Raw genomic sequence first — 19,611 nt, forward strand, 5'->3', positions numbered from 1 at the left:
TGACAATGGCCTCTGGGCAGTTCTATAAGTCACTCAGGGAAGATATATTGTGTTGTTGTCTAGGGACATAGTAGTATTATGTAGTATAAAGTAGTTCTATGCCCTTTGTGTGGTGGATGCATCTGAGACTGATAGAATCTGTGGTCAGGTTTATTCTGTGTTGGTACTGTTTCAATGCTGAAATGTTCAATCCTGAACACAAGCGTGCCAGTATGGTTATCCGATGTGGGAATGTTTTTTCTGTGAGGTTTATGTCCGGAGGGTGTTGGAGTCCAGAGCTTGGTGGTCTGTTTTGAAAGACTTGTTTAGTGATCTGAGTGTGTATTGTCATGTTCCATGACATGTCACTGACACATGGGGATGCGGATATTGCACCATAAGCCACATCCTAGCAAGAACCACAGTGCTCACCATTCTTAGTAGATTGACTATAACATTGCTTAAAAGTGGCAGTTTGCCGACAAGATTGACGAGATAAACACCATATGAGGACGGAGCTTTTATTTGTACGACGTTTCGCTTATTACAGCTTTTTCAAGTACAAGTTGAGATACAAATGCTTGAGATTAAATAAGGGGAAAGGAGGGAACAGGGAGAGAAAAGGGGGGGGAAGGAAGAGGAGGAGGAGGAGGAGAAAGGGGGGGGGATTGGACACTGGGAAAGGATGAGAATGCTGGCCCAAACGTCCGTGGGCGAAATGTCCAAAAAGGGTGGTTTAAATATTTAATATTTTGCTGGCCATGGGTATTAGGGGAATAATGTGAGGAGATATGTTAAACATGCCCCTGTTTTGTTCAATAGTGTTCGTTCCTTGAATGATTGCTGCTTCTAAACACTTCCTGCGGATTTTGTCTGGTTCCCGTATCAGCAGCTCTGCATTCTTCCAGTCCATAAGATGGTTTTCCTTGTTTCTATGTGTCACACATGCATTGGTGGTGACATCATGCCTGACGTCGTAACAGTGTTCACGTATTCGTGTATTCAGGTCGCGTGACGTTTCTCCAATGTAAACTTTATCACATCCTGAACACGGAATACGATAAACACCGGCTTTGGTGCCCGGTGTCTGGTTGTTGTGTGTTTCCGTCTTCGTGATGTCTTTTATTGTTCTGCTTGTCTGGCACACTATTTCCAAATTGGTGGTTCTTAAAAGACGTGTCAGGTTGGTGGCAACGTCTCCTCCTCCTCCTCTTCCTTCCCCCCCCTTTTCTCTCCCCGTTCCCTCCTTTCCCCTTATTTAATCTCAAGCATTTGTATCTCAACTTGTACTTGAAAAAGCTGTAATAAGCGAAACGTCGTACAAATAAAGGCTCCGTCCTCATATGGTGTTTATCTCGTCAAACTATAACATTAGATCCAACAAAGTAGTAGGTTACCTTAAATTAGATAAGATAAAAGCTTGAATTAGGCTTTTTCTCATGTGATCGTTACTAGTTACAGAAGACTTACAAGCCAGCGGAGTACAAAATTGAGACCTTCTCCCCTCTGAGGTCTGAGAGCATGTAAAAAAAAAAAATGACACTATTAAGTAGTATCCTCTCATATGTATTTATGTTCTCTCATTTGTTTAGATAGGTAATGACTAAAATTCTATAAGCCTTCTTCAGACACAAATAATGTAGGATTGAAAATAGCCAGGCAAATAGTGATAGAACAGCCTTATAGAGGCACACATTGGCACCTGTCTTTGGCACCGATGTTGTGCGGTCATGGTATAAATTTAAGAAGACGTGAGTATTGAGTCTCTCTGACTCCTGCACTCACACTCTGTTCATAACCAACTTCATTGTAAGTCAAAATCTTATATCTATATAATGTATATTAAATAAGTTTTGCACATCATCTCTTTTTTTTGTACAAGTGAAGACTGGAATTCCATTAAAAGGCAAAATAATCACTTTGGCCAGTGAATTGAAGGAACTGTTCATATCATGGCCGAGATTTGATACATCAACTCAAATACAAAGGCTAGTCTGTGAGATATATATGGGGGCCTGTTGTCTGGGATAAGTTTTCTTCTTTACTGAATTAAATAATTGGTGTGCGCAAAATACTTGAAAGGAAATAGGAAATAGAAAAAAAATATAGAAGTTAGGTCACAGAGTGAATTTAAATCATGACAATAGAAACAGAAGCAGAAGATCTGCCATATTTGTTGTTTACATACAGTGTCAGCCATACTTGTGTTCAAAGTACGACTGGCCTTCGAATAGAGTATGTCTCATTCAAATAATTCAAGCAGCACTGAACACAGTCATGACTTTGTGGATTCTCACAAGTACGGGGAAAATATTGTGATATAAGTGACAACAGGAGAGAGGAATATTATGATATAAGAGACAATAGAAGAGAGAAATATTATGATATATGAGAAATGATAGGAATGAGAGAGATTGTAAGAGACAATAGGAACGCGAGGTATTATGATGCAAGAGATGACAGAAATGAGAGATATTATGATGTAAGAGATGATGGGAGTGAGAGGTATTACAATGTGACAGACAGTAGCAGTGATAGAATAGATGATGAAATAAATCAGATACAAGGAATAGAATTGCGTGACTTTGAGGAATTCCTACATGTAAGGGGCAGATATCATAGTGGGGAGGCTGACAGGAGAGAAAATGGGATAGATGAAGGATTGCCAAGGTTAAGGGAGAGATATTACATGGAAGAAGTTAAGACTGAAAATGAAAGACTTCCATGGAAAAGAGGTAGATATTATGACATAGTAGATAATATGAGTGGAATTAGAATAAGTGGGGAACCTAAAGCTCAATCACACAATGAGGTCTATCCTTGATGAGGTACAATCTCTTGAAGGGAAACAAATAGGGTTGGAGCAGGACAGCCAGCACAACAGTCAACTGGGGTGAGTAAAGGAAGTGTAGTGAATAGTATCATAACAGTGAGTCATCTCATACCCAAATTTACTGAAAGTTATCCAGAATTGTTCTTTTCTACATTCAAAGCCATAGTGAAACAATTAGGATGGAGAAAGGACCTCTGGTCAGCAATGATAAGAACTAGACTAACCCCAAAATCTTTAAGTATGTACACAGTATTTGATAGAGGTAGCATTTATGATTATGATCAAATTATGAGCAAAATATTAACCACTTCCATATGGTGATGCCTACATAGGCGGCATGAGGAGCAAGTGGGTGCTCGATGATGCCGACGTCAGCATCTTGATTATATTTATTGTAGTCGTACCTGCGTAACTTCCATTCTCTCTAAACTGGCTTCATCATATTTTTTATGGTTATCAAAATACACGGGTGAAAGAGAACGAACGATTGAGCACTGACTTTATTCTTTATAATGCGATTATTATGACGCAACATCACACGTCGGGCAGCTAATGCTGCCAGACGTGCAATGTGCCCCGGAGTGAAGAGGTTAACCCCTTCCATACGGTGCCGCCTACGTAGGCGGCATGAGGAGCAAGTGGATACGCGAGGCTGCCATATCGGCGTCTTCATTATATTTATTGTAGTTGCGCCTGCGTAATGACATACTCTCTAAACTGTCTTCATCACATTTTCTATGGTTATCAAAATTCACGGGTGAAAGAGAGAACGATTGATATAAGCGGTGACTATATTTTATGATGCGAGTATTATTAGGACACATCGTACGTCTGGCAGTTAATGCTGCTCGCGAGATTTTGGCCCGTACTGAAGAGGTTAAAGGCATATAAGATTTCTCCAGAGTATTTCAGAAAGAAATTCAGAGAAGTTAGGAAGGGTATTGGCCATGGATATATGGATCTAGCCACGAATGTAAGGAGTGATCTAGATAAATGGATGTGTATTTACCTAGTTGTATTTTACGGGATGAGAGCTATGCTCATAGTGGCCCGTTTTTGTATCTCTCCACATCCAGTTTATTCTTAAAATCTTGTATAGTTTTGGCATTCACTGTTTCTCCATTCAATTTGTTCCAGACATCAATCACTATGTGGGAAGCTATTCTTTTTCAGGTCTCTTCTGTAAGTGTCTTTCTTTAGTTTCTTTTCATGTCCTCGTTTCTCTTCTGTCCCACTTTAATAAGTTATCTCTATCGAGGATTTCCATCCCTTTCATAATTCTGTAAATGGTCAATAAATCACCTCTTTCTCTTCTCTGTTCCAGTGTTGACAGATGTAGTTTCTCCAATCTTTGTACATGTGTTAGATTTGCCAGTGTAGGTGCCATTTTTGTCACTGCTCTTTGGATTCTTTCTAATTTTCTTATGTTCTTCTTTGTGCTGGGTGCCCACAATGTTGCGGCATATTCTAGTTTAAGTCTTATCAGTGTAACCACTATCTTTTTAACCATCTCCTCATCTATGTAGTCGAAGGCCACTTTCATTGATCTTAGTAATTTAAAAGTCTCCCAATAATCTGTTGATGTGTTTGTCAGATGTCAAGTCACTTGAGATGATTACTCCCAGGTCCCTTTCTGAATTGACTTTTTTTACTTTTTTGTTTCCAAATTTTGTATTGACCCGATACTCTATTTTTGCTTTTTCCAAATTCTATTATGCTACATTTCTTGATGTTGAACCTCATCTCACATTTCTGACTCCATTCCCATATTTTGCCTAGGTCTTCTTATAGCAATCTACAATCTTCTTCCATTTTTACTCTCTTGAGTTATTTGGCATCGTCAGCAAAGAAGTTCATGTAACAATTTACTCCCTCATCCATATCATTTATATATATGGCAAACATTAAAGGAGCCAATACAGAGCCTTGTGGGATGCCACTTTTCGCATCTTCCCAGTTCGAATTTTTGTCTCTAAATACCACTCTCATTTTCTTCCAAATAAGAAGTCCTTCATCCATTCTAGTAGCTTACCCTGTATTCCTCCTATTACTTCAATTTTTCTTATTAATTTTCTATGTGGTACCTTATCGAACACCTGCAAATCCAAGAAAGCACAATCTACACAGCCATCTCTTTCTGGTATTATCTCAATTAATCTCGAGTAAAAGCAAATTAGGTTTGTTGTACACGATCTTCCACTTCTAAAGCCAAATTGTCTAAGGTTTATTATTTTATTTTCTTCCAAGTGTTTGGTTCATTTATTTCTGATGACTTTTTCACATATTTTTGCTACTGTGCTTGTAAGGGATACTGGCCTGAAATTTGTAGGATCTTCCCTATTTCCTCCTTTGTATATTGGTACTATGTTTGCATCTTTCCAATCTTGCAGTACCTTTCCTTCTTTGAGTGAGGAGTCCATTATCTTGTATAGATTGTCTGTCAGTTCATCTATACACTCTTTCAGTATCCAATTTGCAATTCCATCTGGTTCATGCAATTTCCTGACATTTAGGTTTTTTATTTGATCTCTTATTTCATTTTGTGTTATCTTTATTTCTTTCATTTTGGGTGATCTTTCTTGTTTCCTATCTTCCCAAAATTGTGAGCTCTCAATTGTAAAAACTGACCTGAAATGTCTGATCATGACTTCTGCCATTTCTGTACCATCTATATATTCTTTATCTCCACGCAATTTCACTATTACGTGTTTCTCCTTTAGTTTTTCATTTATATATCTGTAAAAGAGTTTGGGTTGATCCTTACATTTGTCTATAACATCTTTTTCATAATTTCTTTTTTCTTTCCTACGTATATTCACATATTCATTCCTAAGTTTTATATATGTTTGCCATTTGGATGTTTTTTTTTGTTTTTTTTTCCATTTTTTCCAGGCTTTGTCTCTTCTGTCTCTAGCCTTGCTGTACCTTTGGTTATACCAACACTTTATATAAATCTCTTTTTGTTTCTTTTTTGGTACATATTTGTCAATTCCTTCCTTGTACTTTTCTCTGAATATGTTCCATTTGTCTTCCATCTTTGTTTCCTCTTTGGAAAAATTTTCCCAGTTAGTGTTTTGGATTTTTTTTCTTATTTTTTTCAAAATACATTTTGTTGTACATTAATCTTCCTTCTCTATGCTTATTGTTTCTACCCACATTGTTTTGTTCTTTTAATTCAAACTCTATTAGTATATGGTCACTCTTTCCAATTGGTGTTTTGTACTCCATTTTGTTCACAATATCTGGTTCAGAAGTTAATATTTAGTCTAGTTACGACGGTTCCTCATTATTTCTATATCTAGTATATTCCTTAACCCATTGTGTTGGGGTATATTCGATGGTCATATCCAGTAGGATGTTGCTCCAATGATCTTCTCCCCCTTTTACTATCATTTCTTCCCAGATTATATCCTTTGCATTAAAATCACCCATGATTACTGTTTCCATCCTCTTTTAGTAACTCATTTAGCACACTCATTGTGTCTTCCAGTAATTTAGAATGTTCCCTATCCAACCCAGCCTGTGTTTTTGGTGGTACATACACTACAACAAATTTTCTGCCTTTCATCCTTTTGTTTACAATTTTGATCATAATTAGTTCTACATTGCCTTGGCCTTCATTTATCAAGCTTGGAGAAACAACCCTTGAAAACATGGATCATTTCCCTTATCTTGGTAGTCATCTATCATCAAATCTTGAGTGATGAGATTCAACATCGACTGAAGTGTGCTGGAACTGCCTTCGGTCGTCTCCGTAACAGAATCTTTCAAGACCATGATATCAGAACCGACACCAAAATGGCTGTGTACAACGCAGTAGTCATCCCAACACTTCTCTACGCATCCGAAACCTGGACAACGTACCGTCGCCATCTGGACACGTTGGAAAAGTTTCATCAAAGATGTCTACGAAGTATCCTGAACATCAGTTGGGAAGACAGAAGAACTAATGTCAGCGTCCTGAAAGCAGCCAAAGCAACAAGCATTGAGGCTCACATCATCAAAAGTCAACTGAGATGGAGTGGGCATGTTGTTCGAATGTCCGACGACCGTTTACCAAAACAGATTTTCTATTCGCAACTGAAAGAAGGAAATCGGAAGAAAGGAGGACAGAAGAAGAGATACAAGGATCTGTTGAAGGCCAACATGAAAAAGTGTAACATCGACTTCAACAACTGGGAAGAAAATGCAAGAGACCGAAACTTCTGGAGGTCCACCATTCGCGAAGGAACAACAACATTCGAAACAAACCGATGTGAAGAGTTGGAAGAAAAGCAAAGAAGGAGGAAGGAGAGGCAACTCCAACCAAAACCAGATCTCCCGCAAGGAACAACGTGCCCAACATGCGGAAGATCCTTCAAAGCCTGAATTGGTCTCATCAGCCACCTTCGGGTGCACAAATAACCGCACTCAGACCAGAACGAAGACCATCATCCTCTGAAGACAGAGGGATAGCCACGACGACGATTTATCTTTGTCACATTTAGACCCTTTTTGGTCAATATCATGACACCTCCTCTCTGCTTTTCTGTTCTATTTTTCACCCAGTGATTGTATAGACCTTGTCCCACTATGCTTGTTGATATATTTCCTATCAGTTTTGTCTCCACAATTCCCATGATGTCAGGTTTTTCCATTTCTAGATAGTCATTTAGTTCATTGATTCCAGAGATCATGCTGTTGATATTTGTGTATGCCACCTTTAGTTTCATATTATCCTTCCTTTTTTGGTTTAAGTTTCCATTTTTTTTATGTACCATTTTTTCAGTCTCAAGTCCTTAGCTATTTCCTTCTCCTCCTTTTCTCTCTGGTATTTATACATGTTTTTCCTGGATACCATGGACCACAATGCACTTACCTTTGTCAACTGTATCTCTCACCCAATTTTCCTTTTCTTTAACCACTTTTATGACTGTTTCTTTTGTATTTTCCTCCATCTGTTTTGTACTATTTCACTAAAGGATATTTTTTTATTTTCCTGTTCTTGTTTCCATTGATTTTTTATTTCAGTGAGGTCTATTTCTTTGATCGACTCTTCCACCTTTCTCGTCACTGCTTGTAATTATTCTTTTACCTCCTTTTTCAATTCTTATTTATTTTTATTTTTTTTCATTCTTTCGTTTTCTCTTTTTAGGATTTCAATTTCACTCTTTAGGTCACCTAATTCTTTGATTGTTTGCTCATTACTCTTTCGCAACATAATCAATTCTCCAAGAACCGCTCGATAATCCAATTTTAAGTCTATGATTTTTTCCATTAAATCATTTACTTCGCGATTCCTTAATGCATTACTATATCTAATATCTCTATGTCTAAGCTTTTGCCTATTTTGCCTGGGTTTCTTTGAAACCCTGAAAAAAAGTTATTTTCCCACCTTTGGTTTTTCCTTGGTGTGTCTATGAGACAGCACTTGTCTTTTGGGGATTACACCTCTTGGGCTTTCCACTATACTTACATCTAGTCCTCTCTTTGTTGGTTCATTTGTTATTCTTTCTTCTTTATCTTTCTCCATTGTGCCAAAACTATACCCACTTCAAGAACTGGAATACTTCACCAGTCACTTCGAGTACCATAGCCTACTCATCGCGTACAATAACAACAATAGGTTTCCTTCGTTTTCAGCGATAAACCTCTAGATTGGCGCACTCAATGCAGCACTTCCTTTCGCTTTGGTGTCTGGAATGTGTGTGTAAATACATGACCATCTCACGCAGAGAGGTCATCAATTTTTTTTTTTAAACATTTATCATGCGGAAGGTGTGGCGACTGTTAAGAAAGTCATAGTGTTTGTAATTGAACAGTTCCTTAACTTACTGAACAATGAGGCTAGGCTATATGTAACCATGCAGAAATCTGAGACATTCAAGTGGTGAGTTTTGCAGATAATTTTGCAATAAGAACAAGTGAAAATAGGAGGAAAGGTATGATACAAACTCAGTGTGAGAACAGAAGCACATATGCAATTCTGAGTCAGAGATATATTGGGCCCCAAGTGATAGCTGGAGAAAACCAGTCCAATGTTTCAGATGTGGAAGATTTGGGCATAGAACTCAGGACTGTTATGCTATGTTAGGTGAACAAAGCTACAGGCAGGACATGGGAAACAAGAACACTAGGCAAGAAATAATGTGTGTAGAAGGAAACAGGAGGGATGTGAATCAGAGTAGATGTTACACCTGTGGAGTTTACAGTCATGGGATAGAAAACTGCCCCAAAGGAAATGAAAGCAAAGGGGAGACACAAGACTGGAGACAAGAAAAGGACGACAGCAAGACAATGGAGAGGGGAATAGCAAGAAGGAAGATAGCAATTGTTGTGTAGATGGAAATAGGTTGGACAAGGTGGAAAAAACAGGAGTCAGCCAAGAGTAGCTACCTTATGTAAAATTTGCCAAGATAGGAACAGGGCCATCCTGCACCATTGTGAGGCCAAATGTTATACCAGGATTAGAAGATAGGCCAATTCACCATGGGATTAGCCAGTGATGACATTAGCTTCAGCATACCACCCCCAAAGTCAAGGGAGTCTCGAGAGGTTCCACAGAACTTTAAAATGCATGATCAAAGAATTTGTGTTAGAATTTGAGGACTGGATAAAGGCATAGACTTGCTGTTATATGCCACTAAAATAACTGTACAAGAGGGTCTTGGATTTCCTCCTTTTTACTTAATGTTCAGTAGAACCCTATGATAAACCTTTGCATCTTTATATGAACTGATGTTATCAGGGAGCCCAGATAATAATTCCACCTACATAAAGCTAGTTGGTACTAACTTCAAGAAGTCTGTGGCCAGCTGGGGTGCATCTTGTTTTGGTGGTGATGATGATTGGAAGGTGGTCAGAGCCAAGGGCTCCGACCACTCTCCATGATGTTGTTGGGGTTAGGCAGGGGGAGCAAAAGGTGATATCAGGAGAGGAGGGAGTGTAGAGGGCTTGGTATGGGATATGTGTATGATTATGCGTGTTGTTCATGATAGTCAATGAGTCGAATTGAGTCTGTATATCAAGCCCTCTGTCTGTGTCAGGGTTGTCGACAAACCAGGCAGACGACTTGGCGTTGAAGTCACCACCCATGATCAGGTTGGGGATTGAGGTTAGTTGGCTGAGTTGAGGTCTGAAGGTGTTTGGAACTGTGGGGGATGATTGGGGGGGAATGTACATGTTAACTATTGTTAGTGTTGAATTGTTGCCTGTGCGGATACGAATGGATTGGGTTTCTGTTGTGTTATCTGTGGTAGGGAGGAGAATTTTGGTTGTGGCACTTGTGTCCACAAAACAGATGGAATGGTGGATCAGGGTGATGAGTCCACCGCCATTGCCGTCAGTCCGGTCTTGTCTGATGGTGGTGTAATTATGAAATGATGGTGTTTTGTGTGAGTGTCTTAATTTTGTTTCTTGTAAAATTGCAATGTGTATGTTGTGTTGTTTAAGAAAGTGTTCAAGTTCATGTTTTTTAGTGTTAATACCGTCAATGTTGTGTTGTAATATGTTGATGTTGTGTGTTTTGTATGTGTTGTATGTTGCCGTTTGGGGTTGAGGTTGGGGTGGTAGTGGGGAAGGTGTAGGATCTGGGTCAGAGGGGGGGAAAGGAGAGATCGGGGACAAAGGAAGGGGAGTACTAATCGGGGGTAAGGGCAAAGGGAAATTGGGAGTGGGTAAGGGTGTTGGCTGTGGTTGGGGAGGTGGGATTGGGGTTACTGGAGGGCAGGTAGAACATGTCCAAGTGTTTGTGTATTGGTTTGTGTCAGCAAGTGTTGTACAAGTGAGGTGGGCCCAGTTTTTGCACATATTGCACTGAACTGAGCCCTTTGTCTGTCTGCTCGAAGTAATGGGTTTAGAGCATGTTGGGCATGTGTATTTTGTGGTGGGCCCAGGATTGCTCTCTACATCTCCGGCTAAAAGTAGAAGAAGAGGGGTGATCGCCGGAAAATGACCCCTCAGTGCAGAAAAAACGTAACATTGTGTGTTGGAAAAAAAAGGATTGTGGTACTACCCCAGGTAGGCGTAGCTCCTCCTTGGGGATCGGTGCCATCTGCGTAGAGCTGATGGCCAGGGGTGGTTGCTGCTGATTGGCCCCCAACTCTTGGGGTTGGGGGGTGGTCCCACGACGTAGACGTTGCAGCTCCAGGACCTCAAATGTTTGCGATGTTGCCGTGTGTGTGCGTATGCGTGCCCGACTCGTCACGAATTTTAAAACGGTTCTCTACATTTGAGATGGTTTTGAAATAAAATCCACGTATGATTGAATCCGTGTTATTCGAATCCGCGTTATTTGAGGGACTCCTGTACCTTGGGCAATTAACAGACAACGGCAGAACCCCATGTTCTCTCATAAAATCTTAGGAAGCCCTACTGTCTTTGTAACAGCACTTATCAATGTCACCTGGAGTTGGAAAACACCCAGTCCACAACATGAAAGCTATCATCTGATAGTGACTAGACAGGCATGGTGGTAAATATCTTAGCGGCTTCGTTAGTAAATTTGCTTGAAGCAAAGTTTTTTGGGTTTTTATTTCTGCCAAGAAAATCCCATATTACGTTCATGTGTTATAATTTACATTAATATCTAATTTTCTAATGCTATATCATATAGGTGCGCACAACTAAAATAAGATTGCCAATGGTTTAAAACTTTCAGATACAATAAAATGTAGCACAAATAATTTATGCCAATATTAACTACAAATAATGGTTATAATCAGAATTGACAGTAGTTGTCGGTAATTAGTACAACCCCACATGATGGCCTAGCAGTCAGTCTGGGTAAAGGCCCAATGTACTTGGTACATTGGGGGAAATTTGTGAGGTTTCATCTCATCCACCCACACAGTATTTTGTATATTTTTTAATCTATATTATGACAAATCCAACATCTTTTCTTGGTAACATTTCTTGCTGAAATTAGTATTAAGGGATGAAAAAAATCATGCAACCTTGCCACTACATGCCAATGAAGCATTATTTTTCTTGTGAACATCACTCACTATTTCTTCATGAAATATGTTTTTCCCCCTATTCTAATCTAACCTACCTACCTAACCTAAAAATGCATGCAGGGACAGACATACATCTTGCATTTTGGACAGCCATGACCAGCAAAAAAAAATACATGGGAGTGACGTGCAATTTCGCTCGGGAAAGTTCCAATGTCGCTCTCGCAAATCCAATAGCAGGAGCTCCTGAGGCAAGATTCAGCATTTTTCATGCATTATCCATCATTTAGCAATCCCTGAATCACATCACCATTGATGAAAGGATCAGAGCAAACACAACTTACCCGTGATCAATCATTGCATTATCAATCGATATCATAAACGCAACGCATCAATCAACTTTAATTTGCTGATGTACGTACGTATGTGTACATGGTATAGCTGCTAGAGTTCAATGGTTTACCTAGCCTAGCTTCGTATCAGCTGCATGCGCGCGTATACTAGTACATGTTGACTAGACTCTACACGACTACCATGCTACATAATGTCACTAGTTGTGAATTGCATGGTACCTGTATGCAGGGAAGTTCATTGGTTGCATGCAGCTAGCTGCCCAATCAACACGCTGACTACATGTACAATGCACCATACCCAATACCACATCACCGCATGCATACGTACATTGTGCACATGCAAACTCACTCAAGGCCTAGGAGGGAAACTGGGAAATCCCATTTATAACCTCGTTCGCGTATTTATGATAAAACAAAATAGAATCAAATGTTTGGTTAGTAATTGAAAGTAAATAAATTTAAGTATAAATATGAACATTTGATAATTATATATTCAGTTCATAAATATGGATCTTTGGAGGGAGAATAAAAAATACAAAAATAAAAAAGGATTCGTTAGCTAGCTTAGGTTTACGGTAGCTAGGTCTACGTACGTACATCACATCCATGCCAAACTTTAGATGATTGTACATCATGGAGCGATTTCTAGTGAAGCGAATGAAGATGAGAGAAGATGGTTTGCCCTCAGATTCAGTCTTTTCAGAAACGAGGGAGAGTGTTTTGATGGCAGGAACCGCTTCTGAACCAGCAAAGCCTAATTCAAATTCTACGGGCAAGGGCCAAGGAAAACAAAAACCAGTAAAGCATGAATCTACTATACACTCGTGGAACCTAGAAGTTATTTTTCATGCACATGAGTAATGAGTAATGAGTTAGCCTTCCAATAGTTTGAAGGAAATCGAACCTGCAAAAACATGGCTCTGGAAGTATCAAAAATGGCTCTGGTAATTAAAAAATGGCTCTGGTGAAAAAAAAAAAAAAAATGGCTCTGGAAAAAAAAAAAAAAAAAAAAAATCCCTGGTCATGACACTGTTTTCACATGTCGGTGGCAGGAAGGTTATGGGAATTATTTTTTCATCCCTTAATCTTAATTTGAGTAAAACACATTGCTACAAGAAGTTATCGCGGTGGCTATTTTTACAACAAGTCATAAGAATAGTCCTCAGGCTATTCTTCCAACATGGTTGATAGCACCCTCTATTGTGAACTTTTGAACTAAATTCAAAATGGCTGCCACTAATTTCAAATTACTTGCAGCAGGTGCAGAATTTCATTCATATGCAGCTCTAAAAGAATCAATTTCCAGCTGGGAAAAGTCTAATAATGTAAATTTTTATACCAGGAACTCCAGAACAATACAGTCAGCTACTAAACATGCTCTTAACAGAAGTTTCAAACCTAAGCTGCAGTATTTTTCAATAGATTAATGCTGTCAGCATGGAGGTAGAAAATACCAGCCGAAATCTACTACTGGGACACGACCAAATCAAATGTAAGAACTAGACTTCTGTTTATTCCAAGACATCTTCATATGTCCTTAGCAACTTAAAATAAATTTGTGCATTTATAAATTTTTGAAACAACATTCCTAGGAGGATTGTTACATTAGGTTAGGTTTATTGTCATAAAAATTTAGTTCAAAAGTTCATGATAGAGGGTGCTATCAACCATGTTGTAAGAATAGCCTGAGGACTATTCTTACGAGGACCACAGTGGAAATAAGTCTTTTGACTTTCTGTGCCATCCTCGGATGTACAATTATATATACTGTGTATAATATTGAGTCTTGTATGTATTGTACTTATGGTATGTATGATTGTATCCGAATAAAATTCAATTCAATTCAACTTGGCATAAAAATAGTCACTGCCAAAAGTTAGTGTTGTTGTAATGAAAATTAAAAGTATATATAAACTGCTGTAAGAGTGGGTGAGACAAAATGGCATGTAAAAGAAGGTTGTGGAAATTATTTTTCCACTATCCCTTAATATTAATTTCAGCAATAAATATTACCAAGAAAAGTTGTCATTTTTGTCATAACAAAGATGCAAAAAATATACAAAATGTTGTGTGAGTGGGCAAGATGAAACTTCACAAATACCCATTGAGGGAGTGCATGTAAAAAGGAATGTTGTTTAGAATATAAGTTGGTCACATAATGTTGCTAATCATGATTTTGGCAAAAAAAAAAAAAAAAAAAAAAAAAAAAAGATTTTGTGATGTGGCCTATGTGTTTCTGGTGAGATATGTTGTGTATTGAATGATGGTGTACATCATTTCCGTCGCAAATGCGTACTTTTCAAGTAATGAGTTATTGAAGTTATGCACTTATGCCTACAATCTTGGGGGACCTGTGGGAAATCAGGGTTTTTGGGTTGGAAGCACTAATAAATGAAGTAATGGGTGTTGCCAAACAGGTGTAAAATCAACAAGAACACATAAAAAATATATGAAAAAACATAAGATTCACCTTTGAGGGCGGGAGTGGGGCCGGCTACCGCCGCCATGTTATTGTTCAGCAATGAATTGAAAAATTTCTCACTATATCCACTACATTTAGCAAAGGCCACTCCGGCCGCGCAAGAGTTGCTAACCATAAATTAGGGAATATATGGTTACTATTTACTTTATTACCTAATAGTTATCATACATAAACACACATTTATACTAATAGTTATACTTTAAAGAGAGCTCAAGTTACGTTACTAAAAGTACTTTTGTGGGGATTGGACGGGACTGGGGGGCAAAGACCCCAGCTACGTTAAGTTAGGTTAGGTTAGGTTAGCTTGAGGTTAGGTTAGGTTAGCTTAGGTTGATGTTAGGTTAGGTTGAGGTTAGGTTAGGTTGAGGTTAGGTTAGGTTGAGGTTAGGTTAGGTTGAGGTTAGGTTAGGTTAGGTTAGGTTATGTTATGTTAGGTTTGGTTAGGTTAAGGTTAGGTTAGGTTAGGCAAAGCCCCCAGCTACGTTTGGTTAGGTTGAGGTTATGTTAGGTTAGGTTGAGGTTAGGTTAGGTTAGGTTTGGTTAGGTTAGGTTAGGTTAGGTTGAGGTTAGGTTAGGTTGAGATTAGGTTAGGTTGAGGTTAGGTTAGGTTTGGTTAGGTTAGGTTTGGTTAAGGTTAGGTTAGGTTAGGTTAGGTTAGGTTAGGTTGAGGTTAGGTTAGATTGAGGTTAGGTTAGGCAAAGCCCCCAGCTAGATTAGGTTAGGTTTGGTTAGGTTCAGGTTAGGTTAAGTTTGTTAGGTTAGGCAAAGCCCCCAGCTAAGTTACGTTAGGTTAGGTTTTCTTAGGTTAGGTTTGGTTAGGTTAGGTTACCTTTGGTTAGGTTAAGGTTAGGTTAGTTATACACAAAATCGCAACCCTCGGTCCTCTCGAAGCTTCATGAATTTATTCCCTAATTTACACTTAGCAACTCTTGCGCGGCTGGAGTGGCCTTCGCTAAATATAGCGGATATAGTGAGAAATTTTTCGATTCATTGCTAATACTGCTGAACAATAACATGGCGGCGGTAGCCAGCCCCACTCCTGCCCTCAACGGTGATTTTTTTTTTTTTTTTCATATATTTTTTGTGTTCTTGTTGATTTCACACCTGTTTGGCAACACCCATTACTCGATTTATTAGTGCTCCCGACCCAAAAACCCCGATTTCCCACAGGATCCCCCAAGGTCGTAGGGGAGGAGATGTAGGCATAAGTACATAACTTCAATAATTCATTACTTGAAAAGTACGCATTTGTGACGGAAATGATGTACACCATCATTCAATACACAACATATCTCACCAGAAACACACAAAAAAAAAATTACAGGTGTTTTGGGGTGGAAGACAATGGAAAATGGTGATTAACATGACCAAAGGACTTGAAAGGTGCACCTTACAGTCAGTTCTGTTTTTGCTTATCAGTTGTTTGTGCTTAACAAAAATTATGATTGGCACATCATGATCATTGGAGTGTGGCCTCCTACCTACTGATGCCTGGCATGGGAAGTAAGAGGCCTACCAGGTGAAATGAATTAGCTTTCTTAAGAAAAAACAGAAAAAGTCAAATCCGTGCATGCAGGAAAGTATAATAATACCTAATTCTTCTATAACTATTTCACTGAAATCAATTGACAAATGCTAAGTCTATAAATATGAATAAACTTCAACGTAAACGGTGGTAGTATTAAATAACAAGAGTATATAGTAAATATCGAAGAAACTAATACATAGCAAACACATTGTTGACAAATACCTACCAAAATGAAATACAAATATCAACGTTCTATATTTCCTCAGCGCCGCTTTCGTTTACTTCTCGTAGACACGAGCTTATTTTATTTTTCACTTCATGTTCAGCAATTTTGTTTTTATCTCCACTCTGCTCTTGTTTGTATTGTTCATTTCTTTCTGGTATGTTATTTAGGATATTCCATAGAAGACTGTTATCCACTAATATTTACAATTTACAATGATTACTTAAAACTGAATTCGATTTTGGCTAATATTTTATCAGAAAGTGTTATATAATATTTTTCTTCTGTCACTGTCTATGATGGAACACTTTCTATTTTTCTTTATATAATTTTCTCCAGGGCATAAATTATTTGGTTCTGCTCATTAGTTTCGACTCTAGTAATGTCAACTATAGAAACAGTTTTGGTTTGGTTTGGATTTATTGGCAATAAGATACATAGATATAGATATACGAAACTGCGAGGATAACTCGATAAATCAAATGAAACTTGATTTTATTGTGGTTGCAGTTGTACTGTCTGTAATACACCATATGAGGGCCACAATGGAAGCTTATATGCTTTTTTTGTGTTATCCTCGGCAATTATTATTTCGAACTATGTGTTCTTTTCATTATCTGCACTTCAATTACGGAGAGGGAGTTCCATGGAAGCATTATCACCCACCTTAATCTTAACATAATGGACATACAAAACGGTGTTTACTCTTGATATTAAGTGTGTCGTAGCCGACACCCGTGAAGTAAATCGAACAAGTGAATTTGGGATACACGAGGTAGTTTGTGATGACGTCACGACTTCACCTGTTCGATTTACTTCACGGGTGTCGGCTACGACACTTTTAATATCAAGAGTAAACGCCGTAATTAAATACACTTGTGAATGCACTATAACGTCAAAAATTATGGCAGGGTGTGAATTAGGCTGTGCTAATATATCATACTGATGTGAATGGTTATTTCGGAAATATGAGCGAAAAACGATGGGTCAAAGCCGCTGAAATACTTAGTAGATTGTAAGAAAGCTTTTGATACTGTTACACATCAACGTCTCTTAAGCAAATTAAAAGGTGTGGGCATTGAAGGGGACATAAGGAAGTGGATTCAGGCCTTCCTGGAAAACAGAAGGCAGAGGGTTGCAATCAGAGGTGTTTATTCAACCTGGCTAGATGTATGGAGTGGTGTACCTCAAGGGAGTTTGCTGGGACCGGTTTTGTTTCTGATCTTTATAAACGACCTATTTGACGATATACAATCCAGTGGGAAGTTATTTGCGGATGACGCAAAAATTTACAGGCGAGTGAACAGTCATGATAATAAAATAGTTCTTCAGGAAGACCTTTGCCGCTTGCAGGAGTGGAGCGCAAAATGGCTCCTAAAATTTAATATGGAAAAATGTAAAGTGATGCATGTCGGGAAAAATAATGCAAACTATAATTACTACATAGATGGGTTCCCATTGCAGACAACAACAGAAGAAAAAGACTCGGGGGTATATGTTACACCTGACACATCACCTACTGTACATATATCCAAGGCTGCTGACAAGGCCAACTCTATGCTAGGTAGGATCAAGAGAACATTTACTTGCATGGATAAAGAAATATTCCTAGCACTGTACACAACATTGGTACGACCCCTTATGGAGTATGCTGTACAAGCCTGGTCCCCGTATAAGAAAAAAGACATTAATATTTTGGAAAAAGTCCAAAGAAGAGCCACCAAACTTGTTCCCCAACTAAAAGAAAAACCCTATAATGAAAGACTGGATGCTTTGGGACTAACCACCCTACAGGCAAGAAGAATACGCGGGGACATGATTGAAGTCTTGATGCTCAATGGAGAAGAGGATATTGACTGCAGTCAATTCCTCCAAATTGAACCGAGAGAAAGGTATGAGACCAGAGGGCACCAGTGGAAACTAAAGAAAACTAGATTCAGAACAACAAAGAGAAGCAACTTTTTTGACGCCAGAGTAGTAAACAAATGGAACAGTTTACCGGAAAATGTAGTTAATAGTTCAAGTGTCAACATGTTTAAGAATAGATATGACCGGTACATTGTAGAAAATCTGAGAAGAGGCTACTCTCAAGAGCTTTAGCTCCCTTGCCTCTTTGACATCACTTCGGTAAGCATCGGTAAGCACTTCGGTAAGCATGTATATTGATTCAATGCCAAACTTACTTATTACTAAGTAATGTCGTAACACATTTGTATTAATACACTAAAAACCCGCTGTTGATTGGATTAAGAAAATAAAGGAAATAACGATATCCGTATATTTCGATCACTGGCTGTGATCCTCTTCAGCGGTATTCCTCTGAAGAGGATCACAGCCAGTGATCGAGATATACCTTACCTTACCTTACCATCGTGCCATATCCTCTTGGACTTCGGCAATTATGGAGCGCCACCGTTCACGGTCCCTAGTTACTTGTAACATCCGTGCTGGTTTGAGTTGTTTTCCCGTCGCCCTCATCAGCCCGTCCATATACTTCCTCTGCTTTCCTCTTGCTCTCCTTCCCTCCATCATTCCCGTCATCACCACCTCTTCCAACCCTTCCCTCCGCATTATATGTCCCAAGAATCGCAACTATCTTTTCCTTATTGTTGTCATTAATTCCCTGTCTGCCTCCATTACTCTCAATACTTCTTCATTTGTTTTCTTCGTTGTCCATGGTACTCGTCTCCATATCCACATTTCTGCTGCTTCTAAGTTTTCCTGCAATTTTTTGCTGATTGTCCACGCTTCTGATATACGGAAATCGTTATTTCCTTTATTTTCTTAATCCAATCAACAGTGGGTTTTTAGTGTATTACTTACTTATGTTTGAACATAATCATTGGTACGCGTTATTGGAATTTGTGGACTGTTTATTTTTCATTTATATATTTATTTATTTTAGAAGTCTGGAACATTTTATAGCATATGAGAATTTTTACTTGAGATCCATTTTTACTCCGCACGTTGAACTGAATTTGTCTGTCTGTAATACAAGACGTATAACAATCTTATGCCATATAGGCTATATCTGTGGGAGTTAGAGGCCTATAACTATGTAATAATGTAACCACATAATCACAATTAATTCCAATGCCTTTCATACAGAACATTTGTATTTTTGTCCCTATCTGACTCTGCGTCCAGAGGTATTGCTTCCGTAACAAGAAACAAAAATTTTGCGCAGTTCCATTCTCTTTCCAGGTGTGAGAAAGACGGAAATTACAAGTGATTTTTCGTACCACAGCTCGGTAGAGAATGAATTACACTATCTCAATTC

General features: G+C 38.6%; 2 protein-coding genes across 2 annotated transcripts in view; one reads left to right on the plus strand and one right to left on the minus strand.

The window, feature by feature from the left end:
• The window catches only part of Prp18 (pre-mRNA processing factor 18), a 67,248-nt gene extending 50,391 nt beyond the window's left edge, over nucleotides 1-16,857 (minus strand). The window contains exon 1 of the mRNA XM_076185246.1: nucleotides 16,335-16,857. The gene's annotated coding sequence lies outside the window, so the exon portion shown is untranslated. The remainder of the gene's footprint in view (nucleotides 1-16,334) is intronic.
• LOC143025774 (uncharacterized) lies at nucleotides 13,325-18,431 on the plus strand. Its single transcript, XM_076185781.1, has 4 exons — nucleotides 13,325-13,506; nucleotides 15,504-15,631; nucleotides 15,751-15,778; nucleotides 17,390-18,431. Exons 1-4 carry the CDS (start codon nucleotides 13,325-13,327, stop codon nucleotides 18,429-18,431), a joined length of 1,380 nt encoding a protein of 459 aa, XP_076041896.1.
• The last annotated feature ends 1,180 nt before the right edge of the window (nucleotides 18,432-19,611 follow it).

This window comes from Oratosquilla oratoria, chromosome 5, assembly GCF_046742065.1.
Source record: "Oratosquilla oratoria isolate Oo_2021 chromosome 5, ASM4674206v1, whole genome shotgun sequence".
In the NCBI taxonomy this organism is placed as follows: domain Eukaryota; kingdom Metazoa; phylum Arthropoda; class Malacostraca; order Stomatopoda; family Squillidae; genus Oratosquilla; species Oratosquilla oratoria.